Source organism: Octopus bimaculoides, chromosome 2 (genome assembly GCF_046866305.1).
Source record: "Octopus bimaculoides isolate indiv1 chromosome 2, ASM4686630v1, whole genome shotgun sequence".
Lineage (NCBI taxonomy): Eukaryota > Metazoa > Mollusca > Cephalopoda > Octopoda > Octopodidae > Octopus > Octopus bimaculoides.
The window spans coordinates 88,146,862-88,171,347 of NC_142929.1; the positions used below are offsets into that span (position 1 = coordinate 88,146,862).

The window sequence follows — 24,486 nt, forward strand, 5'->3', positions numbered from 1 at the left end:
AAGACCATACCAACTGGTGGTGTTCCTTACCATTGAAACCAAAAACTTTGAAGCCACCAGAAGAAAAAAAGGAAGAAATCAAATGACAGGAGAGAAAGGCTTGACAGAATCAAACATCTCCTCCACCAACATTGCCATGCAGTCAATGCCATCGACTCTTCTATGCAAAAATTGGTCTACAGAGTCATCAGTGGCATCACCATTGGAAAGTATTAGTTATGATAGAAGCTCTCAAATTGCAACTTTTTTAAACCAGTTTTATCATTATCACATCAGTGAACTGCACATATTGGACTGCCAGTAGAATATATCTTTTTCCTCTTATAGAGTAATTGTTGTACACTCTACTCTGTACCTCCCCTCTTTTTTTGTTTAATCGTTTCACTTAATGTTTTAATTCAATTCTACTAACACATTGAACTTTAACAAAAGTTATCCATTTTTTTCTTTGTTAGTTTGTGAGGAAGAAATCAACCTGGATGATGGAATCATGTCACTGTTTCCTTCAGTGAACTTGGATACAGGTAAGAATTACTGCTACACATCCTGTAAATCATTTCAAATATTGAATTTTCTTAGATGTTTTGTCTACACTTCACTTTTAAGACTTTCTCTTTTGTCGTGCACTATCATTCAATAATAATGCATGAGTTTATATTTCATTTTTTATTTTCATCCAAATGATATTCATTCTAAAACTGAGATAGAGAATATTTGTTCTGGTTTTACCTGACAAATATAAATTATACACTGTATTTTATAAAACTGTTGTTTTTTAAATAACAGCTTTATTGTTGATCAAGAAGACCTATGAACCTAGTTCAAACATGACCATTCCAACTTTTTTCAAGCATAGTATATCATGGACAACATTATCCAATGTGTCCTATTTTTAAAACAGTAGGGTGTGATTTGAAAGAAATTTGACTGTTATTTCTGACAGGTTGAGCAACAACCAAGAAGCTTCCTTGCTAAAGGTTAAGTCCAGAAAGTACATTGGGTAAGTGAGTAATTTGAAATTAAACAACTTTTAAAGCGTAGTTTACTGCAATTTTTATTATGCTAAGTATATCACTTGTTAAATAGTAAGAGAAGTGTTTATTAAAAGAATATATTTGGTGTTAGATAAAGATAAATAAGATTTAAAAGAAAAAAACATGTTATCTGAAGAGATGTTTACAGAGGAAGGAAGACTATTGGATTCAAACCACAAATTTAACTTGAAATGAAAACTAGTAAAAGAATGTAAATACCATTTTGCTTTTGTTGCTTAAAATAAAGTTCAATCATATTATATTTTGGTGATAGAGTGATGTACAGACAGTTAGAAATATTATTGGTATCAATCTATTACAGTTTGTGTGACACAATGTAGTAAAGTAGATACAAAAGAGAGTTTATAAAACACAGACACACACATACATATAATATATATATATATATATATATATATATATATATATATATATATCTATATATATAGATAGATAGATAGGAATTTAAATATTATGGCCAGTCATATAGTGACCATTGGTTTTGCACCCATAAAACGCTTAGCAGTATAGGCAACTTGTTAGACTCAAATGGCCAAAGAGGTTAAGCCCTTTCAGCACATTTGAGTCTGATGAGTTGCCTGTACTGCTAAGCACTTTATTGGTGTGAAACCAATGGTCACTATATGACTGGCCTTAACATTTAAATTCCTAAAAACATATAACTGCTCTAATTCTTTACAGTGCGCTTTTTTTGGATATATGAACTATTGACGATATATATATCTGTGTGCGTGTGTGTGTGTGTGTGTGTGTGAATATATATATATATATATATATATATATATATATATATATATATATATATATATATACAATTGCAGCATGGAAGATGTTTGCAAGCCATTTAAGAACACACAAAAACCATTAGTTTCACTTCAACATTTAGATTTAATTTGTGTCAAAATATTTTCATCGCTTTCAAACCACAACCTGTTCACTGACAGCACATCATGCTGCATGAAATTTTGTCACGGTTCCAAAGCAATGAAAATATTTTCACACAAATTAAATTTAAATGTTGAAGTGCAACTAAAGGTTTTTGTGTGTTCTTAAATGGCTTACAAACATCTTCCATGCTGCAATTGTTTTTATTTCAGCACACAATCTCAGATTAAGTCACTTGCTATGCAAGTACACCTCCATAAATATATATATGCAGAGGACATTAAAAAGATTGGAAAGATATTAAGTGAGTATGCTGCATGGGATGTGCAATGTAATTGTGCAAGAATAACATACTACAAATGTGCTGAGAGAAAAGCTGGGCGTAAGAGATGTAATGTAAAAGAAAAAAGACTGTGTTGGTAAGGACATGTAATGCATATGGATGAGGACAGTTGTGTAAAGTAGTACTGATCACTCGATGTGCATGGAGCCTGTGGACAAAGAAGACTCGGGAAGACATAGGATGAAGTAGTGAAGGCTGACCTCAGGACACTGAGCCACAAAGACGAAATGACAAAGGACCAGGATGTCTGGCAATGCAAGATTCTTGAGAAGACCTGCCCATCGTGGTGAAACTGACTTCTGGAAGCATTGCATGGGTATATATTATATATATGTGTGTGTGTGTATATTTTTACCTTTATCTTTTACTCACTTCAGTCATTAGACTGGCCATACTGAGGCACTGCCTTGAAGAATTTTTAGTCAAACGAATTGGGCCCAGTACTTTTTTTAAAGCCTGGTACTTATTCTATCATTCTCTTTTGCCAGGCTGCCAAACAAACTGTAAACAAATCAACAACCGTTGTCAAGCAATGTTGGGACACAAACACAGACACAAAACACACACACACACACACACACACACACACACGTACACACACACATGCATGAACACAATACATGCATGCATGCACATACACATGCATGCACACACATACACATGCATGCATGCACACACATACATACACATGCATGCACACACACACATACACACACAAAATGGTCATACTAAGAAAATCTTCAAAGCTCAGCAGCTCAGATATACAAGCCAGTAGTAGTTTATATAGATAATTCAGATTGTCACAACAGCTAGTCTCCAGAGAGGCAGAGCTGTAGAGTCTTATCCTAGCCTCAAGGTGTAACAACAACACCAACACACACACACAAACACATTATATGTGCTGACAGGTGAGGGTTAGCAAAATTGGTTTCAATGAATTGCATCTGGTCATTGTAAGTAAGATGATAATAATGAGAATGATAAGTGTGTGTGTGTGTGTGTGTGTGTGTGAGAGAGAGGGGGGGGGAGAGTGAGAGGGGAAGGGAGGGAGATAGAGGGGTAGGGAGGGAGGGAGAGAGAGAGATAATCAAAACTTAAGGAAATTGCATAATCTGACTAAAGAGGTTAATGATAAATTGGGAATCCTTGTTCACACAGACAAAGACTGTTAAGATCTCTTATTAATAAGGAACTACTTAGAGACTAAACTAATATCAATGTCTAATTTATTTAAAATTAACATTAATCTATTACATGAGACTCAATGTTTTATATCAAAGGCTCACAGTGAACTGCTATCAACATGAACTGCCAATCGCTCACAGTTCTTTAATTTATAACAATGAATCAATCCACCTTGGTGGGGGGGGGGGGGGGTCAGAATCTTTTTTAGAATCTCCCCTTCTTAAAATCAGTCTCTCCTATCTTCTCCCTTTTTGAGAACTGAACTCCACTCCAAGTTTTAATATCTCTTACATTTAGGGTTCAATTCCAGTGTTCTGTTCTTTTCCATTTTCTTGTGTTAGAACGTGTAGTTTCAAATTGTTTTGGTGTTGGTATCTCAAATGGGTCATACAATACTTCCATCGGGATTTCATTTCTTGTGACTGTTTTTGCCATGAATTTTTGCTTAAGCTGGTTAATATGTCTTTTGCATTCGACATTTTTTCCTTTTACCAGGAATATCATTCTTCCAAATTGTTTAATTATTACGCTGTCCTCCCAGCTTCTGGGTGTCTAAAAGTTGAAAGCATGACTTAACATGAATGTTACTTGATGCTCTGGAGTATCTGTAGAATCAGTCATAATCTCGAATTTTTAAGTTTGGTGTTTGGCTTACTTCAGGTTGGACTTGAGCTAGTCTTTGTACATCTTCTTTAAACTGGCATGAGCATGACTATCCTGCTTTACCTCTTCATAGAAAGGACTTGTCTATATAAATTATACAGCCTGTCTATCTGAACTAATCCTTTATGGTTTTCTTTTCATGTGTGTTCTTTCTAGTATGGTAGGCTGGAGATGTGGTTGCCTGTGAATTTACACATCCAGCCATAAATACCATGATAAAACAGACCTCGTTGATGCTGGTATCACTTACAAAGCACCCAGTTCACTCTATAAGGTGGTTAGCATTAAAAATGGCATCCAGTCACAGAAACCATACCAAAACAGACAGTAAAGCCTGGTGCAGTTCTCTGGCTTGTCAGCTCTTGTCAAACTGTCCAACCCATGCTAGCATGGAAAACAAACATCAAATGATGATGATCATCATCATCGGCATCAATTGTGAAATTGCTCAAACCATTGCAGATATCAGCAATATAACATCCCTGTCTTACAGCTACACAAAAGTGCAGAAAGCACAATAGTAGACTTTCAGTGGGGAGACAAAAGTCCTACTTCAGCAATTAGATGATGTCTTCCACACATCAAGCATGCACACATGCACAAAACTGACATGTGCATGTATCTCCATACATATTTTAATACAAATAGTTGTCCTTGAAAGATCAAAACCATACACATGCAAACGCTGTAAATGTATCACATGTCCTACTCAGACCAAAGAATGCTTAAATTTATGACAGAAAATTTTCGCCAGATGTACTGATGCAGATAAACCCATTCTATCTTTATTTTGGGAGATCCCATTTTTACAGATGAGCATCACCACTCCCAGGCCCAGATGTTCATTCTTTCTTTCACTTCCATCTTCTTTTGCTTTCTTTTCCTCCTGTACTTGGCCACACATATAACTATATCTATCTCCAATAACAGCCCCTGTTTTGTCTACTGATGTGTAAACAGAAAATCATATACTCCATTAAAAGTACCTACATGAGTGTACAGGGGTGTATGGATGTATGCATATGGATAACAGTGTCTATCTTTGAGAAATTAAATATTTTGTAAGTGATTGTGTGTGAGTGTGTGGACATATATAGACATGTGCATGTGTCTATGTATAATCATGTTGGTGTGTGTGCCTGTATTATATGTACATGTATGTGAGTCAGTATGTAATTTCCGCTTCATATTCTGAAATTCCTACTTCATATATTTCAAATAGTATAAACTATCTGCCCGGAACATTACAAAAAAAAAAAAGAAAAGAAAATCTGAGAAACTCAGCCTAATGTACTTATTAACAGTCCAAGGGACTTAATCTAGCTTTTTGTAAACGTGAATTACTACCCCTCCCACATTTTTACTTATCCTCCTAAATTCTACGCATCATGGCAAATTCTTGAAAATTACCGGCAACCATTGTTGTTTTTGATTTTCACTGCCTAATGAATGCTAACAAGAAAACCAAGCTTCATTCATTCAAACCATAGTAAGTTTCTTTTACTGAATTTAAGGTTACTTTGCAGGTTTTGCTTCCAAGTTTGGACTTTCTTCTCTACAGATTTGGCTATGCAGATTAGGTTATCAGCTTACAGAAGTTTCTACAGATAACTGGTTTCAAACTCTTCTGTTACAGCCTGTAGAACTATAATGAGTTGGATGGGATTGAGTACTGAGTCCTGATGCACGCCTACTTGTACGTTAAATTTGTTATTAAACTCATTGCTAACTCTCACTTTGCTAACAGCACCTCTGTACATGATATGCACAGCCCGCACAAACTATTCCTTTGCCCTTAACTTCCCTAGTGACCACCAGATTGTAGAGCTTGGAAACTATCGGTTGACAAATGCCATATTCCCTCTTCCTAGTACAAAGCCACATTGCTTTTCATCTGGACAAATCATTCTATTAGTCACTTGTACAATATTGTTTTTCTTAACTTTCATGACTTTATCCAATAATTTAATGCCTCTGTAATATCATCTCTAGTGCAGCTCATTTGCCCTTGTAACTGCTGCTGTGCTATGCCAATTGTTAGGTATGATAATTTCCTGTATTACCGGACTCTGTATGCCCTGCTCTGCCTTACTTGACTTTGCTATAAAACTGCTGTCAATTAGAATGGCTTGTCTCTCTACAGAGTTATTTCTCTCATGCAAGTGAGTTCTGTTATGCTTCGATATTGCCATAGAATAGAGAACAACCTGTTGTGTTTGCAATGTCAAATCACTTTGACATTTCAGCAATCACTGAAACAATAACAACAAAGAAGTTATTCCATTTGAATTGTGTTTCAGGCTCAGCACTTCAAAAGATTTTCTCTGATATTTAACTTTGGTTTACCAGTATCCACAAAGACAGTATGTCTTGCTCTTTTATTAACTTACCATTAGGTAGATAAGGCTAATTTTTGACTTCCTTAGTGATGAGAAATTGTATCATCCTTTATTTGCATCTTTATGTCATCGATATGACTGAAGATTCTTGATCTAAGAAGATCTATGTGTTAAATGATGAAAATTTATAAGTGAAATTGTGGTCGATGCTGGTGTCATGTAACTGGCACATAAAAAGCACCTTTCGAGCATTGGGCCTCATGGAGGGAAGGTGGCCAATGCCAGTGTCATATGAAAAGCACCTTTCGAGTGTTGGGCCTCATGTACTTGTCAGACATATTGACAGTATCTTCATAGATTTGTACAAAACAATCTTTCATATATATCCCAAATATTATTGTCACCATAATCATGCTCACTAATTCAACCTTCATCATCATCAACATCATCATCATCATCATTTAATGTTCGTTGTCCATGCTGGCATGGGTTGGATGGTTTGATCAAGGCTGGCAAGTCGAAAGGCTGCACGAGACTCCAGTCTAATTTGGCATGGTTTCCTCGGCTGGATGCTCTTCCTAATGCCAGCCACTCCAAGATTGTAATGGGTACTTTTACTTGTCACTGGCACAGGTGCCATTTGCATGACACCAGTATCTGCCACAACTACGATTTTACTTGTTTTGATGGGTCTTCATCTCAAGCATGGCATAATGCCAAAGGGTTGAGTCATTCGTCATTGCCTCCATGACGCCCAACACTCGAAAGGTGCTTTTCATATGACACTGGCATTGGCCACCTTCCCTCCATGAGGCCCAATGCTCGAAAGGTGCTTTTTATGTGCCACTGGCATGAGTGCCAGTTACATGACACCAGCATCGACCACAATTTCACTTGGCTTGATGGGTCTTCTCAAGCACAGCATACTGCGGCATCACAATTTTCTTTCACACACTGTCTTGCAATCCCAAACACTTCAAGCCTTTGGTTCTCACGTCACTTCTTTTCTGTTTCTCTCCTGGATAGATATACCTGTCTCCTAGCTTTACTTCTGGCTATCCGATACAGTTCCCTGTTACCCCCACTCTTCCAGGCTTGTTTCTTTGCTCAAATGCCCTTGTCTACAGCATTGTTCCACCACCACGTCACCCTAGATCTGAATGGGACTTTGCACCAGTCACAGATTTGGTTTGTGGCACTCAGCAAGCTGTCCCACAGGAATTCCCAGTTGCCCTCAATGTTATAAGTCTGTAGTTCCTTCTCCTTCTCATCATCATTTTCTTAAAATGATTAATAAATATTAATCCTTCATCAACAAGAAAGAGTTGCATGAATGTGTGTGCCAAATAGGTAGAAAACAAAAAATATCTTTTTCTTAAGGGTAAATCTTTATACTTATTTTTCTCACAATAAAATTTACAATCTCATTATCAAAAAGTGACATAAAATATTCACACTCCTTTGCATCTGCATTAATTCAATTGATATTCCCATGTTATTGTTGTCAAACAAATGTACAAATGGAGAAAAATTAGCATATTTTTTCCATCCAGAGCAAGTTGAAACATCACTCCTCTGCTATCTAGATCATCATCATCATCATCATCATCATCAACATTATCGTGATGAAGGAAAGTCCGAAAAAATTTCTTCTTCCATTTCAAACTTGATTTCTTCCATTGATAAGGGCTACTTATGATTAATTACATTTGATGAAGTAGACACTCAGGTGTCAATTGATGATGTCTGCCATTTAATGGTTAAATATTGTTCTTAAACTGCAAATTCAGAATCAGCCTTAGCTAAGTAATGGATGAAGAGTGTTGTCTGTTCATATGACTAGAATCCTGCTCTGCACAGACAATGATTGAATGATATTTTTCACCACGTATTTTATCCAAAATGTAACTCTCATTAATAACTTGCACAGTTATTGATAAATTCAGTTTGAAATCCAGAAAAATAGCAAATGTGGAGTCATTCACTTTTTATTTGCTAATCTTTAATCCTCACAATATTTTCTGTTAAAACTGGACCATAATAGGTCAGGAATTCTATGATCCTCAACAAGTTCCCATAATAAATGTTATGGATTTACTGGGATTAGCCATGGAGAGCAAATCTTCTTTGCCTAAGAAAAACTACTATGTCCTTGTAATTACATTTTGCAATTTCTCAGTCTCTCTTCTAATTCCACATCAATCCCAGTATTGCTTTCTAACCATCTCAGCAACACAATCTATGCTAGATGATAGTTCTTCTGGGCCACACTTATTTCATGTTCCAGTAACATGTCAAACAGCTTTCTCTATTTCTACTCTGTATCACAGTTTTCTTTGGATGCCATAATCAATTGAAGCCTTTGCAGTCATGATCCCGCTGTATGCTAGTAAAGCCTGCAAAGCATCAATACAAGGATTGTATGTTGGGTTTTTACTCATCAGATATTTCATGCTGGGATATATGATGGTCAAAGTCTAAAACACCATATGTTTTAGGCTTCTTACATGTTGAATGCTTTTTTTTTTGGTGCGGGGGTTGCTTTCATGGTCTCTCTCTTCAAATGCTTCTGTCTTCCAGAGTTTCTAACGTAGTTGACATTTCATGTTGGTCTTATATATGAATCATATTATCATGATCATAGTCATTAGCAGTGCTGGTACCACCTGACCAGCTGAGGCAGAATATAGATGTTGGATATGCATTCTGCTGCTGTAGGAGCCAACTTCTAATATCTGGCAACCTCTGACCGATTTCTTCTTTTCTTGCAGAGTTTCCCATCTATGCGTCTTTTATGTACCAGATTTATCAGGTTTATGCTGGTTAGAGGAAATAATACAAATTCTGAAATTTTAATAGGAATGAAAACAATTTAGCATTTAACCCTCAAAACACATGTGTCTTGTGTAGAATTTGCAGTGATGGATACCAGTTTTAGCATTGTGACAACCAGGGACAGATTAAGACCCATATAGGCCCTAAACATGTAAAAGATTTTGGTAATCCCATATATATGTAATTCGAATTATAAACAATAATAAGCCATGAAATAAATTTTTATTTTTCAAAATGAAAAACTAACAGTAAGATGGAAAATAATGTTTATTTTTGTATAAAGGGTAAAGACCCCCTTCGATCATGAATGGCCATGGGATTGCACCTAGAAAGTTCCTCTCTGAGGCACAAACCTTGGAATGGTTGTTTATGGAAGACTAACAGTCATCCATGCATACCAGTCTCCCCTTTCCATGTCACTGATGTTATCCAAAAGAAAGGCAAAGGCCGACACAGCTTGACACCAGTAACATTGCAACTCATTTTTACAGCTGAGTCAACTGGAGCAAAGCGAAATAAAGTGTCTTGCTCAAGAACACAACACACAGTCCGGTCTGAGAACCGAACTCACTACCTCGTGATTGTGAGCCTGACGCTCTAACCACTAAGACATGCACCCTCATTTTATTTTTGTATACTTCCACTTTATTTATATTTGAAAAATTTTCTCCCACTTTTCTTTTAATTGCAAAGTTTTTGATCACGTCCTCACTATGACACCATGAACGCTTCAAAATTATATTTCCAATCATATAAACCACTTCAAATATCATTTTAGCAAGTTCAAGATTATTTCTTTTGTACTGTACCAATTTTAGTATTATATTTATATTTCTGATTGTATAAACCACTTTGAATATTAATTTAGCAAGTAAGGCAGTGAACGGGCAGAATTGTTAGCGTGCTGGGCAAAATGCTTAGGGCATTTCATCTGTCTTTACATTCTGAGTTCAAATTCCAGCGAGGTCAATTTTACCTTTCATCCTTTCGGAGCTGATGAAATAAAATAAGCCCCAGTTGAATACTGGTGTCAGTGTAATCGAATTACGCCCCCATCCCGAAATTACTGGCCTTGTGCCAAAATTTGAAATCAATACAGTAATCCCTCACCATATCACAATTCACCTATCGCGGTTTATTATTCAAGCTTGTGTTGATTCCTCTGTGGTGTTGTTTTGCATTTATAATAAAATAAATATATACAAATTATAAAAATAATTTTAAAAAACATCTAGTACAGTACTGTTTCTACTTCGCGTTTTTCTGTATTTATTTAGCAAGTTAAAAGTGATTTCTTTTGTGCCGTAAACCATTTCCCATTTCTGTAGTGGTCTTCCGCTTCTCTTGATGTCTTAAGCACGTGCATATTTTGTTTAATGGCTAATCCAACGCTGGTGAAAACAATACACTTTAATGTAGGTTAAAGTTGTTAACTTCTTTATCTTTTGCACATAGACGTCATCCCCATGCAACTTAAAGACCCTGCAAAAAATCTACACAGCTTTTACGAATAGAGAACTTGAAAATATTATCAATAGGGTTATGAGATTTTAGTTACCTTCAACAGTACAATGATATAATTATACTGCATGCTTAGGAAATACTTTCGCATGCTAGACCTTACAATTGTCAATCTCTCTAGGTGGCTACACATTCTCAATATAACATGATTTGCATCCCAATATATGTATGTTTCTGCTCTTGCGTCAGAAGTGTTAGTGTAGAAAGAATGAAAGCCAAAAGTTGTGTCCATTGAACTCAATTAAAATGTGACAAGATAAATGTTTTCCTTGTATGTCAGGTGAAAGGCAAACGTTTTTACATATCGTTAAATTATCAGGCTGAGCAAAAAGTAAGCAACGTTTTGTAACATGAAATTCATCACAATATATTTCAACAATGCGGAAATTTTATTCATCAAAGTAAGTACCATTACAATTGTAACTTGATGAGAGATAAGTATGCTACAGAGACCCCCCCCCCCACCAGTCATTTTGTGTAAGACAAGATAGAGGATAAAGGATGAAATAACTGTAGCGAAAAGGTGAAAGAGCGGTAGATCATAAAGCTGGCATTGGGTCACCATTTAGTAAACGTCTGTGCGAACGTCAGGCTGTGTGTTGGATATCACGTAATTGTAACAGGATGAGAGATAAGTAAGCTTTACAATCAACACATTTTTGCCAACGAGTCACAAGTTTGTTTATTCCAGTAACATAAAAATCTGGAGTTCAGGAGCTGATGAACACTTTCAGCATCGGTTTGATTTTTGAACTCCTCTCGCAGGAAACCATCAAGATGCTTGAAAAAGTGTTAATTGGTAAGAGAAAGGTCTGAGGTATAAGCTTGGAGGGGAAGAACTTCGAAGCCAAATTCCCTCAACTTCTGGAGCATCATTAGTGAAACGTGTGGTCAAGCATTGTCATGAAGAATGATTGGCCCTCTTCTATTGAGCAGTCTGGGACGGAGGAGTAGCAGTTTTTCGTTCATTTTGGCAATTTCATGGCAATATGTTTCTGCAGTAATGGTTTTTCCGGGTTTTAGGACGTTATAGTGGATGAGTCCTGCAGTACACTACCAAACATTCACCATAACCTTCTTTTTGAAGAGCTCGGGCTTAGGGAAGGTTTTCGGTGCTTCATTTTGGTCCAACCACCGCGAAGAACGTTTTTTTATTATTGTACAGAATCTACTTTTCATCGCAAGTTACAATACGGTCGAAAAATGGATTGGTCTAGTTACAGAGAGGAAGCAATGAACAAATTTCATATCTGTGCATTTTCTGATTTTCATTCAAATCGTCCGATACCCATTTGTTGAGATTTTTTGATTTTCCGATCACATGCAAATGGTTGTAGGCAGTTTTCTGGCTAACTTTTTACAAAATTCAGTAGTTTTACATGGATTTTTGTCAATGACGGTCTTTAACTGACCGTCATCAATAATAGATGAGCGTCCACTACAGTCACGAACTTCAAGGCTCAGGTCTCCACTGCAAAATCGTTTAAACCATTTTTGAGCTGACCACTCACTGGTCATTTTCTCACCAAACGTTTTGTTGATATCACAAGCAGTTTCAGCTGCTTCACGTCCTTTTTTGAAGTTGAATAGCAAAATTGCTCAAATATCATGCTTTGACAGTTCTATTTCAGATGATTGTAACAATGGGGGGAAAAAAAATCAATGCATAGGGGTGACTGTGTGGTAAGTAGCTTGCTTACCAACCACATGGTTCCGGGTTCAGTCCCACTGCGTGGCACCTTGGGCAAGTGTCTTCTACTATAGCCTTGGGCCGACCGAAGCCTTGTGAGTGGATTTGGTAGATGGAAACTGAAAGAAGTCCGTCGTATATATGTATGTGTGTGTGTGTGTATGTTTGTGTCTCTCCCCCAAACATCGCTTGACAACCGATGCTAGTGTGTTTAGGTCCCCGTAACTTAGCGGTTCGGCAAAAGAAACCGATAGAATAAGTACTAGGTTTACAAAGAATAAGTCCTGGGGTCGATTTGCTCGACTAAACGCGATGCTCCAGCATGGCCACAGTCAAATGACTGAAACAAGTAAAAGAGTAACGCTAATTTATTAATGCATTTGGGCAAGTCTGTGTCTGTATTATCAGAAAATTTCGAAAAATTTTTTTTTTTAATTCAAGACTCTGCAAAAATCCGGTACATATTCAACCTGATAGTACCTAATTGAGAACAGCATATAATTGGAACCGTTCGTAATGAAATTACTTTTCTATCTACAATTGAATGATAAGTAAAGGGACGTAATTTTAATGCTTTTAAGCTAATGATAACCTCCCTTGTTACATTGCCATGTTCTCAATTTCTTTTTATTTTTACGATCAATTTGCTCGTAGTGTCTTACGGTATATTATTTTAATCCACTGGCGGATTCAGTCAATTGTTTCTTTATTCTGTTGTGTCGTGTTGAAAAATTATTGATTAGAAAAAAAAGAAACATTTGGAAGATTTTTACTGTTGCACCCGTCTTGTTGAACGGGTGTTATCACTGATCGGCGGACTTTCGGAATAGCTATCACAACCTTATGGAGAAGGAAAAGGGCAAGAAATCGATGGAGTTGTTTCTTTCTGTGAAAGATTTTTTTACATTTTTGCCCTTCCCCCAATTTCGTGCCCTTTTCCGGTAAACACTGGTGTAAGAATATAATGATAATCCAAATATTTTGATACATAAAATATTTCACAGGATCATTTTTTATCTTTTATCTCTTACTTCTTTCACTCAATAGTCTGCGGCCATGGTGGGGCACCACCTTAAAGAACTTTTAGTCGAAGGAATCAGCCCCAATACTTTTTGGGGAGGGTGGGGGTACATGACGGAAACATAACCCGACCCCTCCCCCATTTAAAAAAATCTGGGTTTTTTTTTTTTACGGAAACCCACGTTTTCGGCTATGGAGATTCCGATTCTGAAAAAAAAAAAAAAAAAAAATTGGCAAAAATCGCAATTTCAACGCTCCCCACCCAATCCCCATTTCTTTATTTTTCACTTTTTCCAGAAATTTTTTGGGGCGAAATACGTTGAAAAATACAGAGATTATGATTCTGAGAAAAAAAAAAAAAACTTTGTAAAATTTCAATTTTTCAAAAAAAAAAATTAATATTACCCCCAACTTCCCCCCCTTGCGATTCTACGACCTTCAAGCAGGCTACTCACATGCTAGAAATAACAGCCAAATCTCAAACAAACTTTTTAGCACATAAGTACATACTTTGTATCAAATGCTTTGCTGTATCAGTCTTTGCCTTTCCCTTGGATAACATTGATGGCATGGAGAGGGTAGGATGGTATGCATGGGTGACTGTCGGTCTTCCATGAACAAATTTGCCCGGACTTGTACCTTAGAGGGGAACGTTCTAGGTGCAATCTTATGGTCATTCATGACCAAAGGGAATTTTACTCACTTCCCCTAGTAACCATACTGGTTCTCTACAAAAACCTGCACTACTGCACCTCCTTCTCATAGATCATTCTCTTATCCACTGGACCCCACCCCACAGGATTTGTAGTTCAGCGAGGTACATGAATGTTAGATGTTGATGATGAGTTATATATTTTTTGTGGAAATGTTCCTGAATATAACAACACAAAAATAACCACTGCATAGTTAATGATGATGATAACGATGATAAAAGTGATGATGATGTTAACTACACTGTTGATGATGACAGTCAAGGCAATGATGAACATGATTATAAGCAATTTAGAATTGTTTTGTATATATTTATATATATACATATATATACATGTGTGTCTGTGTGTGTAGATAATAGATTGATTACATATTTCTTTCATAATTTCATCGCAGCATATATGTTGAAATTTTGAAGTTGAGATTTTGCCAAATTTTTTTTCCAGAATCAGAATCTCCATAGCTGAAAACGTGGGTTTCCATAAAAAAAAAATTCAAGTGGGGGAGGGTTTGGGTTATGTCTCTGCCATATGCGCCTTCTTTTTTAAGCCCAGTACTTCTTTTACTTATTCTATTGCTCTCTTTTACCGAAGCGCTAAGTTATGGGGACATAAACACACCAGCACCAGTTGTCAAACGGTGGTGAGTGACAAACACAGACACACATGCGCATGCACACACTCACCCACACAATGCTATGCATCACTTGGAGGTGGATAGGACCCTGTATCTCTCGAAGATGATTGATGCTGACATCACTAGGAGAAGCATCCAGAAAGTGGTCAGGAGCTGTGACAGGTGCCAGTCCATTGAGCCTGCTCCGTGTGGGCATGAGCAAGGAAACCTTTATGTGAAGCACAACTGGAAGAGACTAGCTGTGGATGTGACGCACTACCGTCAGAGAATGTATCTCTCCATGGTCGACTGCAGGCTGGGCCTGATAGCCATTTGGAGGGAGTTGAGGACGGGCATTGCTGACGAGATTTTTAGAGATATGGGATATTTTTAGAGAGGGGTCCCATGGAAGAACTGCTAATGGACAACAGGGCGGTGTTTCATTTGGAAGTGTTGAGGGATATGCTCGACCAGTGGAAAGTGCGACACTTGTTTAGAGCAGTGTATAGGCCAAGCGGTAATGGAATCGTAGAGAGGCACCATCAGACAATCAAGGCCATGGCAGAAAGAGGGCACATTTCGCTGCTGGAAGCAGTTTTCTGGTATAACATGTCTCCCCGATCCGGACAAGCTGAAGAATCTGTACCACACAGAGCAGTATTTAAATACGAATGGAGACATCCCAGTAAAGTGCCAGAGTTCCACGAGGAAGAGAAGGAACCCACCTGCATGAAAATAGGGGAGGAAGTTTGTATTAAGCCACCGAAGGCACACTGTACGCCTCAATGGAGCAGAAGAATGGTGATGGTGGTCAGTTCCAGAAACAACGTCTCCGTGGATGGAATTCCACATCATGTTTTGGACCTTCGCAGGATTGTTGTTTCATCGGATGATGATTGTGGAGAGGAGGAGAATAAGGTGCCTAGCTTGAGGAGATCTCGATGCGTAAGGTGCCGGTCTGGTTGGATGGTGGACTTCAATGTGGAGTGGGGAAGGATGTGATCTTTAAGATCAGGTTGGTGTGTGGGATGACATCAGTGGCTGGGGAGCTGACCGGAACTTGAGAAGAAGGAGGTGATGCACGCGCAAGTGGGGGATGATTGTGCTCTTTTTCAATCAGGGAAGCCATGAGTGCAGGATGTGTCAGTGCTTCGACAAGGTGAGGGATAGCAGTTGCTATTTTTAGCGTTTCAGGATAGGCCATGTGGAAGGGTACATTACCACCTGACAGGTCTGGGTCAACGAAGAGAAGGTAGGTGTCTTACTTCTAATCTCCCGCATTCACTACATATGTGTATATACTCTCTATGTATAAAAATATTTTATACACTTTATATTTTAAAAAATATGTCTTATTTATTTATGCATGCTAACTACTAGTAATAAATTATTTTAATTTATTACCCTCATATTTACGGTAAGTATATATATATTTATAATTGCAGCGTGAAAGGTGTTTATAAGCCATTTAAGAAACACTCAAAAACCGTTAGATTCACTTCAACATTTAAATTTAATTTGTGTCAAAATATTTTCGTCGCTTTGAGACTGCGACCTGTTCACTGACAAAATTCTGTGAGACCATTTTTTAAAATACTGATCATACTGATCATGGGAATAAAAACCTCATAGGTAATAATTATTATTAAAATTATAATTAAAGGTATCTAAGAGATACCACCATGCTAGATATTGCAGCCAAAACTTGACTCTAAAACCACATTAAATGTTCATACAACACCAGGTACTGTATGAACATTTAATGTGGTTTTAGAGTAAAGTTTTGGCTGCTATATCTAGCATGGTGGTATCTCTTAGACACCCTTAATTATTATTTTAATAGATATATATATATATATATATATATATATATATATATATAGTCGTCATTGGCTGTCCATTGTAGTCAATGTTGATTGTTCTGTTCAGTTCTCTGAACAAAACACCTTTGGATGGTGAGTAAGGCAGTTGGTATTCTCCTCCCACCAGACATCTTCTCTGGGCCACCACACCAAATACAATGTGATGTGCCTGGTCGACAATGCAGCTGCCTCAGTAGCAGCTCATTTGCTAGTTGACACCTGGTTGTTGTCTAATAGTATAGATCTTCTCCTTGGCTGCAATAACTTTCAACCCATTGCGCTAGGACTCCTCCTCCTTCACAAGACAAGACAATATATATATATATTGTGCTCTTTAATAAAGGCTTGACATGGGTCAAGTAATTCAACCCCAAGGGTTCCTTTGATGTGGCAATGGGATTCTTCAACAGCGCTGACATTTGTGACCTCATTGGGCTATACATCTTGAACACCTTAGGGAAGAAGTTCTCTTCAATCATCTTCAGTCTCTACAGAGATGATGCCCTGGCAATCTCTAGATGAGCCAACGGCCACACCCTTCATAGACTTAGAAAGGACCTGACTTGTGCCTTAGGCTCCATGGAACTCAAAATAACTATTGAGACCAACTTCACCATTGTAAACTTCCTAGACATCACACTAGACTTGCACTCCCACAAACCAAACACAAGGCTGTCCTACACCTGCCTATCATGTTCAGGAGCCTAGTGAAGGGTGTCAGCAAGTTGATCTTGAACCTGTCCTCAAATCTAGAAATTTTCAACATTGTGACTCCCTATTACAATGAGGCTCTGGTGTCCAGTGGGTTTAAGGATCGCATCACCGATATGCTGGGCCCTAGCACCTGCAAAAAGAAGCACTGCCAGAACATTATTTGGTTTCCCTCACTCTTCTCACTCAACATTAAAACTTATGTGGGAAGGATATTTTTAGGTTAGTAGACAAGCACTTCACGTAGACACACAGGTATGGACATTTATTCAATAGGCACAACCTTAGAGTCTCCTTTAGTTGTGCACTGAACATCAGAAGAATATTGGCAAATACCCATTAAACATGAACAAAGGCTGGTTGCTCATGCAAGAAGTACAATGACTGCCCAGTAGGTGGGGGGGGAGGGGCAATGTGAGGCTGAGGGAGTTGTATATGAGGTTGTGGTGGTTTCCAGCCTTAGCAACCAGAGTAATAGCAGTAGCAGCTCATCCAACATCAACAACAATGATGGCAACAGCGGAGGTGGCAGATGACAGCAATGACTGCAGCACCAACACCAGCATGATAGCCAGGGATGACTACTGCAACGGAAACAACTACAGAGATATTGCCAGACGCAAGCCCAATAATAACAGCATTGATGATAGCTCCAACAACAACAACAACAGCAGCAACTACAACTCCAGGCCTGGAGCCAACAGAAGATACAACAGAGGTATGAACACAACTTGCACTCAAATTCGGAGATATATTGGATTGGCTGGAACTGCCTTTAAGCAGCATATGTACAACCACAGGCCCTCTTTTAGGGTTCTGGAAAGACATTATGTGGTGCCTTAAGGATGAAGGAACTCCATACAAAATTAAATGGAGGATCAGAGAACAGTTGGAGTCCTATATAAACGGCAGTGGATGATGCATGTTTTGCATGACTTGCTGGACCTGAGATCTCTTAAACTCAAGACATGCGATCTATAGCCCTTGCTCCTATTTCAAACACTACTAGCTGTGGGTATGGGATTCCCTGTTCATTGATTAGAGTGGGAGAAGTTCATGCAGACCAGAAACAGCCTAAGGACAGAAATTCCGTTTTCCTTTTAGGTCCATGAGATTTGACAACCGGACCAGTCTAAGGGAAATAACTCGTCCAGTTTAAAGTTCAAACAGTGTATATTATTCTTGGTTTACAAATTGACTGTAACAGTTTTCTACCTCCAGTTTGAAGAGAGGTTATATGCCCTCCACCATTACAGTCTGACGAGTTGTCTATAAAGCTAAGCGCTTCTTGGATGTGAAACCATTGTTCATTCCATGACTGGACATATATTTAACTGCATGTAAATATATTACTGCTCTATCCTTTAGAGTGAGCTTCTTTTTTGGATATATAATCCACTGACGATATATATATAATCTTTTACTTGTTTCAGTCATTGGACTGTGCCATACTGAGGCACCACTTTGAAGGGTTTAGTTTAACAAATATATGCTTATTTTAATGTTTAAGCCTGGTACTTATTCTATCAGTCTCTTTAGCTGAACCATTAAGTTATGGGGTTGTAAGTAAACCAATAACTAGTTGCCAAATGGTATGGTGAACAAACACAAACATGAAAGTACACACACACAAACACGATGGTCTTCTTTTAGTTTTCATCTACCAAATCCATGCACAAGGATTTGGTCAGTTTGAGGTTATTGTAGAAGACATTTGCCCAAGGTGCCACATAGTGGGAGTGAACTTAGAACCATATGATTGGCAAGAAAATTTCTTACCACACAAGTATCTTCTACTATAGCCTTGGGCCAACAAATGTCTTGTGAGTGGATTTGATAGGTAGAACTGAAAGAACCTTTTATGTGTGCGTGTTTGTGCCTCCTTATCCTGAAATTATGTGATGGTTGTAAGCAAGTGTCATTATCAAACAAGTAGTGTCATCCATTTCCAGTTTTCCCTGGAAATATGTCTGGCCAAGGAAAAATATTACCTTGCTTAAAACAGTTGAGAGTTGGTGACAGGAAGAGCATTTGGACATAGAAAATGTACCTCATTAAATTCTCTCTGACTCATGCAAGCATGGACATTAAAGCAATGATAATGATACACACACACAAATATCAGAGCATACAGAGTAAAGTCTTGATATACTAAAATTATCTCTGCTTCCAAATGAAATGGAGAAATAATCTCAAACATCTAGAATTCTCTGAAATTTACATGTCATTATGGAAAACTACCTGACTGAAGACAAGAGGGCTGCTGAGACACGTTTCTGCCTCAATAATTACGAGCACATTTATGGTTTTGGTAATTTGCATAAATGAAACGAAAATGATGTAAGAGTATTTAGAGTGTTTTGTGGCAAATATTTAAACAAGAAAGAGGAATAAAGTGATATTAATTGATATATATATTATATATCATTGATTCATTAAAAAAAAAGCCTACTGACTGGTATGTCAATATTGGAATTTTTTATTCTTGAGATTATCTCCCCTTCTCGTTGGAGTTAATTGCTATTAAATGGTTGGCCTGCCTTTACTGGAAGCGGAGACAGTTTCAATAAATCAAAAACTCACCTTGTATGTTATTTAATATAGCTTTATTCGTCTGTATTCAAATACATGTCGCTGGCCCTTGACTTAATTCTTTACATGTGTGTATGTAAATATATCGTAATATAGTATTGAAATATATATTATGTGTAATATATATATATATATATATATATATTACACATTATCTGATATAAAACATTGGGTAAGAGTGGATAGATATGTTATTCTTTTCAAAAGTTGACTTAAGTTTCGCTAGAGGTTGGGATCTTCAAGACTGACATACACACACACACACACATATTTACATATACACACACATATTTACACAAACAAACATACACATACATATTTACGTTTGTGCGCGTGTTTGTAATAAGATATACGTAAATATACACAAATACTACTTTTACGTCTTTGGGATAATATTTTACGGTTCGACTCCGAAAATATAATAGAATATGAAAGTCAGTTATTTTAATAGCCTAATGAATTACCTTCATAATGATTTATTTATATCACGCTCACTGGCAATGACGTCAGCAGGGAAGCTCTTAGCGTGGGAACTATGCTGAAACTAGACCGTTGAACTAGTTAATATATCGCCGACTACACTATTCTCTTGTGTGTGTGTGTTTTGTTTTTTCTCTATTGTAGAATGAGGGAGTGTCTAGAGTCATTCAACCTGCTAGAAATAGCAGCCAAATCTTCTTTAAATTACACTCTACCTTTTTATGAAAGATAGAACATATTGTTTAATGTAGTCTTATGTATAACTTAACTGTAAAAGAGATGGGATAGTCTTGGCTAGAGTAGCTTCGGTGTTAGGTTTGTTTAATAAAGCTAGTCTATACATCTCCATTAGAAGCTCTCTTGTAACAGTTATACTGACTAGCCTAAAAAAACGAATGAATAATTTTGTCTTTATATATATATATATATATATATATATATATATATATATATATATATATGTATGTATGTATGTATCTGTATGTGTGTGTGTGTAGATAGATACACACATTGGTTTTATAGATTTTTAACACTTTACAGAAATCCTCGAGTTAAAAATAAAACAAATTCATGACGGTAATGCATAGTAATGATGACGACAATTACGACGGTCGCAATAATATTCAAGTAAACCACACTTATAATAGTGATGGCATTAATTGCCGAAATAATTAGTAATAATTCTTACAAAACAATAAAACTTTGATACATGAAGATTTCTATGTTTTAGAAATGGGGAATGGGAAGTTGTAGTATACATGTCTCTCCAAGGACATCAATAGCAATACTCCTACTACGTTTTACGTAAGAACTACAATTCTGATATGGCGGTGACATAATTTGACTTCTAATCGTTGTCCTAAAATGGCGTTCATTATAAGCTTAACCGAGAAATCTGAAGAGTAGAACGATTTTTTTTTATTTACCATAACATCAACAAAGACGCATCATCCGGTTTAATCGTAATTTATACGCATATATTGTTTATATAATAAATTACGCTGTGCGTATCTATGTGTGTAACAATTTTAGAGTTCGGATTCTAGAGTTAGGGTTAGTTTTAGGGTTAGGGTTACGGTTACGGTTAACAGTCTAGTTAGGGTTAGGGTTAGGGGATTAATACGATATACACCGTTACAGCGCTAACTGTTTTCAACTGAATAGACGTCAGTGATTAGTAGAAATTATCGAAATAAGACAATTTTTTACATGAAATAAATTCGAATACAAAAATTTTTTTCTGTTCTATAACACAAAATAAGTATACGAAGTTTGAAAGTCTTTCGGTACCAAAAACACTACATAAAACATAAATGAAAACTGGTGCCCCCGTTTTAAAATAGATCCAAAAAAAGTCGTGTGCAGGAAGTGAGATACACATACATGTTTATATATATTATATATCCGTTCAGTACTCAGTACTGTCGTAGAGGTTGATATGCTTTATTTTGGTAGGGTCAGCCTTTTGCTACTCTGAGTTTCACCTGTTGACATACAGGATCTTTATATCGTACTATTGGTTGCAGTGTACTGGTACACAGCCCTCAAGGTTTCATTATATCGCCCCTATTACACATTTCAGTTTGGTATTTAATCTATCGTTTTATTTGTCTAGCCACTAATTTACAAGGCATAGAAGACTACAACATACATAGAACCAATTTTTACAACTACTTACTTGGTCGAATTATATTTATCGACCTTTTATCTTTAACAGTGACGGTGGAGTGTTACACTTTTTAGTGGGTGGGAAAATGATATCTGATATTTCTTAGTTATAACACTTAACGTTTTGAGTTCACAGTCATCCTTTTGGGTCGATAAATTAAAATACCAGTAAAGTACTGTGGCGGACTTCTAATACATCCTAGATGTAAATGAAATTAAATGGATGAGGTGGTAAACACCCACCACCCAGTACTGGGGTACTGCCGTCGAGGGTTTTAGTCTATCATATTGATGATTTTAGTACACATTTCACGGTGTGTGTGGTGTGCGTGCGCGCGTGCATACACAGCATAATATAACCTAAAATATTTTTAAAGCTTTTAAATCACAGTTATTTTCTTTGTACTCAGTAACATTCATAGTTCTTTGATCATCATAAGAAAAGAGAAATGAGAGACTTTCTCTTCTACGGACTGGTTAAGGAACAGTGAAATATGTTAGGATAATCTCTTTTATTATTCTGTTTAAAGTTTCGCAGCAAAAGGCTTTGAAACTGTAGTTTAACAATTGCTTTATATGTGTGTGTGTGTATATATATGAGTCCACTACATCTTATAGCAGGAACAGCTGTAAGCTGATGAAGTTCATTATTTGTTGTCTCATTCTCTCTCTCTCTCGTACACACACACACACACACACAAGACACATAAAATAGTTTATAAACAACATTTTAAAGCCTTTCACTGTGATATTTTAAGAAATGTGAATAATGAAACAGAAAAGTAAAGGTGATTGTCCTAACCTGTTTGGCAGTTCACTGACAACTTAGTAGGAGAGAAGTAGACCTTCACTTCTCTTAAGATGTGACCAAAGACATGTGACAAAAAAAACAAACAAACTATAATGTTGTTCTCATTTATATACCTAAGTTTGTCTCCTGGTGAAATGGTTTATCCATCAAATTTAGATTATGTATTTTTATACTTCAGACATAGTTATATGAATGATGATGTTTGTATCCGAACTGTGGAAACAGCTGTAGAAAAGAGTTAATGTATGACTCGTTCATGAAACTTGCTTTCTTATTATTCTCTCTCTCTCTCTTTTATTTTTTTTTGTTTTAGTCATTGGACTGCAGGTAATGCTGACGTACCGTCATGAAAGGTTTAATTGTAGAAATCGGTCAGTCTCTTTTACCGAACCGCTAAGTTTAGTGGATGTAAACTAACACCAGTTGTCAAGTAGTGAAGGGGTAAACACACACACACACATTTATAGGTGCTGCTTTGCATGCGGTCTGCTGCAGTATCCATAGTCTATTCTGTGAAATGACCTAATCTGAGCAAGGATGAAGATTAGGGTTCAAGATTTGGGTTTGTGCCCTAAAGCGGATATAGCCAGGTAAACCTCATGCTAAAGTCGCACCCTCTACACGCATACACACACATGACAGGTTTCCGCTGAGTTTCCGTCGACACAGGAGTTCTCAACCATTTTTTATCCATGGACCCCTTTGATTACTGTTTTATTCTGGTGGACCTCCATAGTTTTATAGAAAATTCTTTCAAAATTTCTATTTTGTTTTTCACACATTAACTTGTGTTGGTTGATCTATGTAAAGTGTTAGAGAAAGAAACCTAATTGTTTCTTGCAATACATGTCAATACATACATCAAAATCATTTTTTTTTTTTTTTGCAGAGGCCATTAGAATACTATTGCCGATCCCTCAGTTTAATATTTTGTTGCATGGACTTGAAAAATCTTATATGGATCCTCAGGGGCCAAATGGACCCCGGTTGAGAACCACCGGTTTATACAATTCTCTCACAAGTCTTTAGTCGGCACGGGGCTTCTTTACAAAACCGTCATAGAGGAACTATTTTATTCTGATTGTGAGAAATTTCTATTTCAAATTAAAAAATAGTGTCCTAACAGATGACAAAACAGACATTAGCTAATTTTGTATTTAACGGTCTTGTCGACATTGCTGTGTTAACACAATGTCTCGATCACCGAGATGAGAGGGATTCTAACCATCGTAGTGTCAGTGCCCAAATTAATACCCATATCATCTATACGTTTCACTTTTCAGAACTGTTAATCTCATGAATACTCATTTCTTCTTCTTTTGCTGAGGCGAGCAATTTTGGTTCAATTTAGTTTCATTGTATTGAAAAAGTAGCTAGATTGGTATTTATGAATGAAATTTCTCTCTCTCCCCCCCACACACGTGCATGTGTATATATATATATATATATATATATATATATATATATATATATATATATATATATATATATATATATATA

The 24,486-nt window shown here is 36.8% G+C and overlaps 1 protein-coding gene across 3 annotated transcripts in view; it reads left to right on the forward strand.

Moving 5' to 3' along the window:
• The window catches only part of LOC106875806 (uncharacterized), a 144,884-nt gene that overhangs the window by 80,213 nt on the left and 40,185 nt on the right, over positions 1–24,486 (forward strand). For all 3 annotated transcript variants that reach the window (XM_052978410.2, XM_089347129.1, XM_089347130.1), the window contains one exon: positions 456–524. In XM_052978410.2, coding sequence (XP_052834370.2) covers positions 456–524 — 69 coding nt within the window. The remainder of the gene's footprint in view (positions 1–455; positions 525–24,486) is intronic.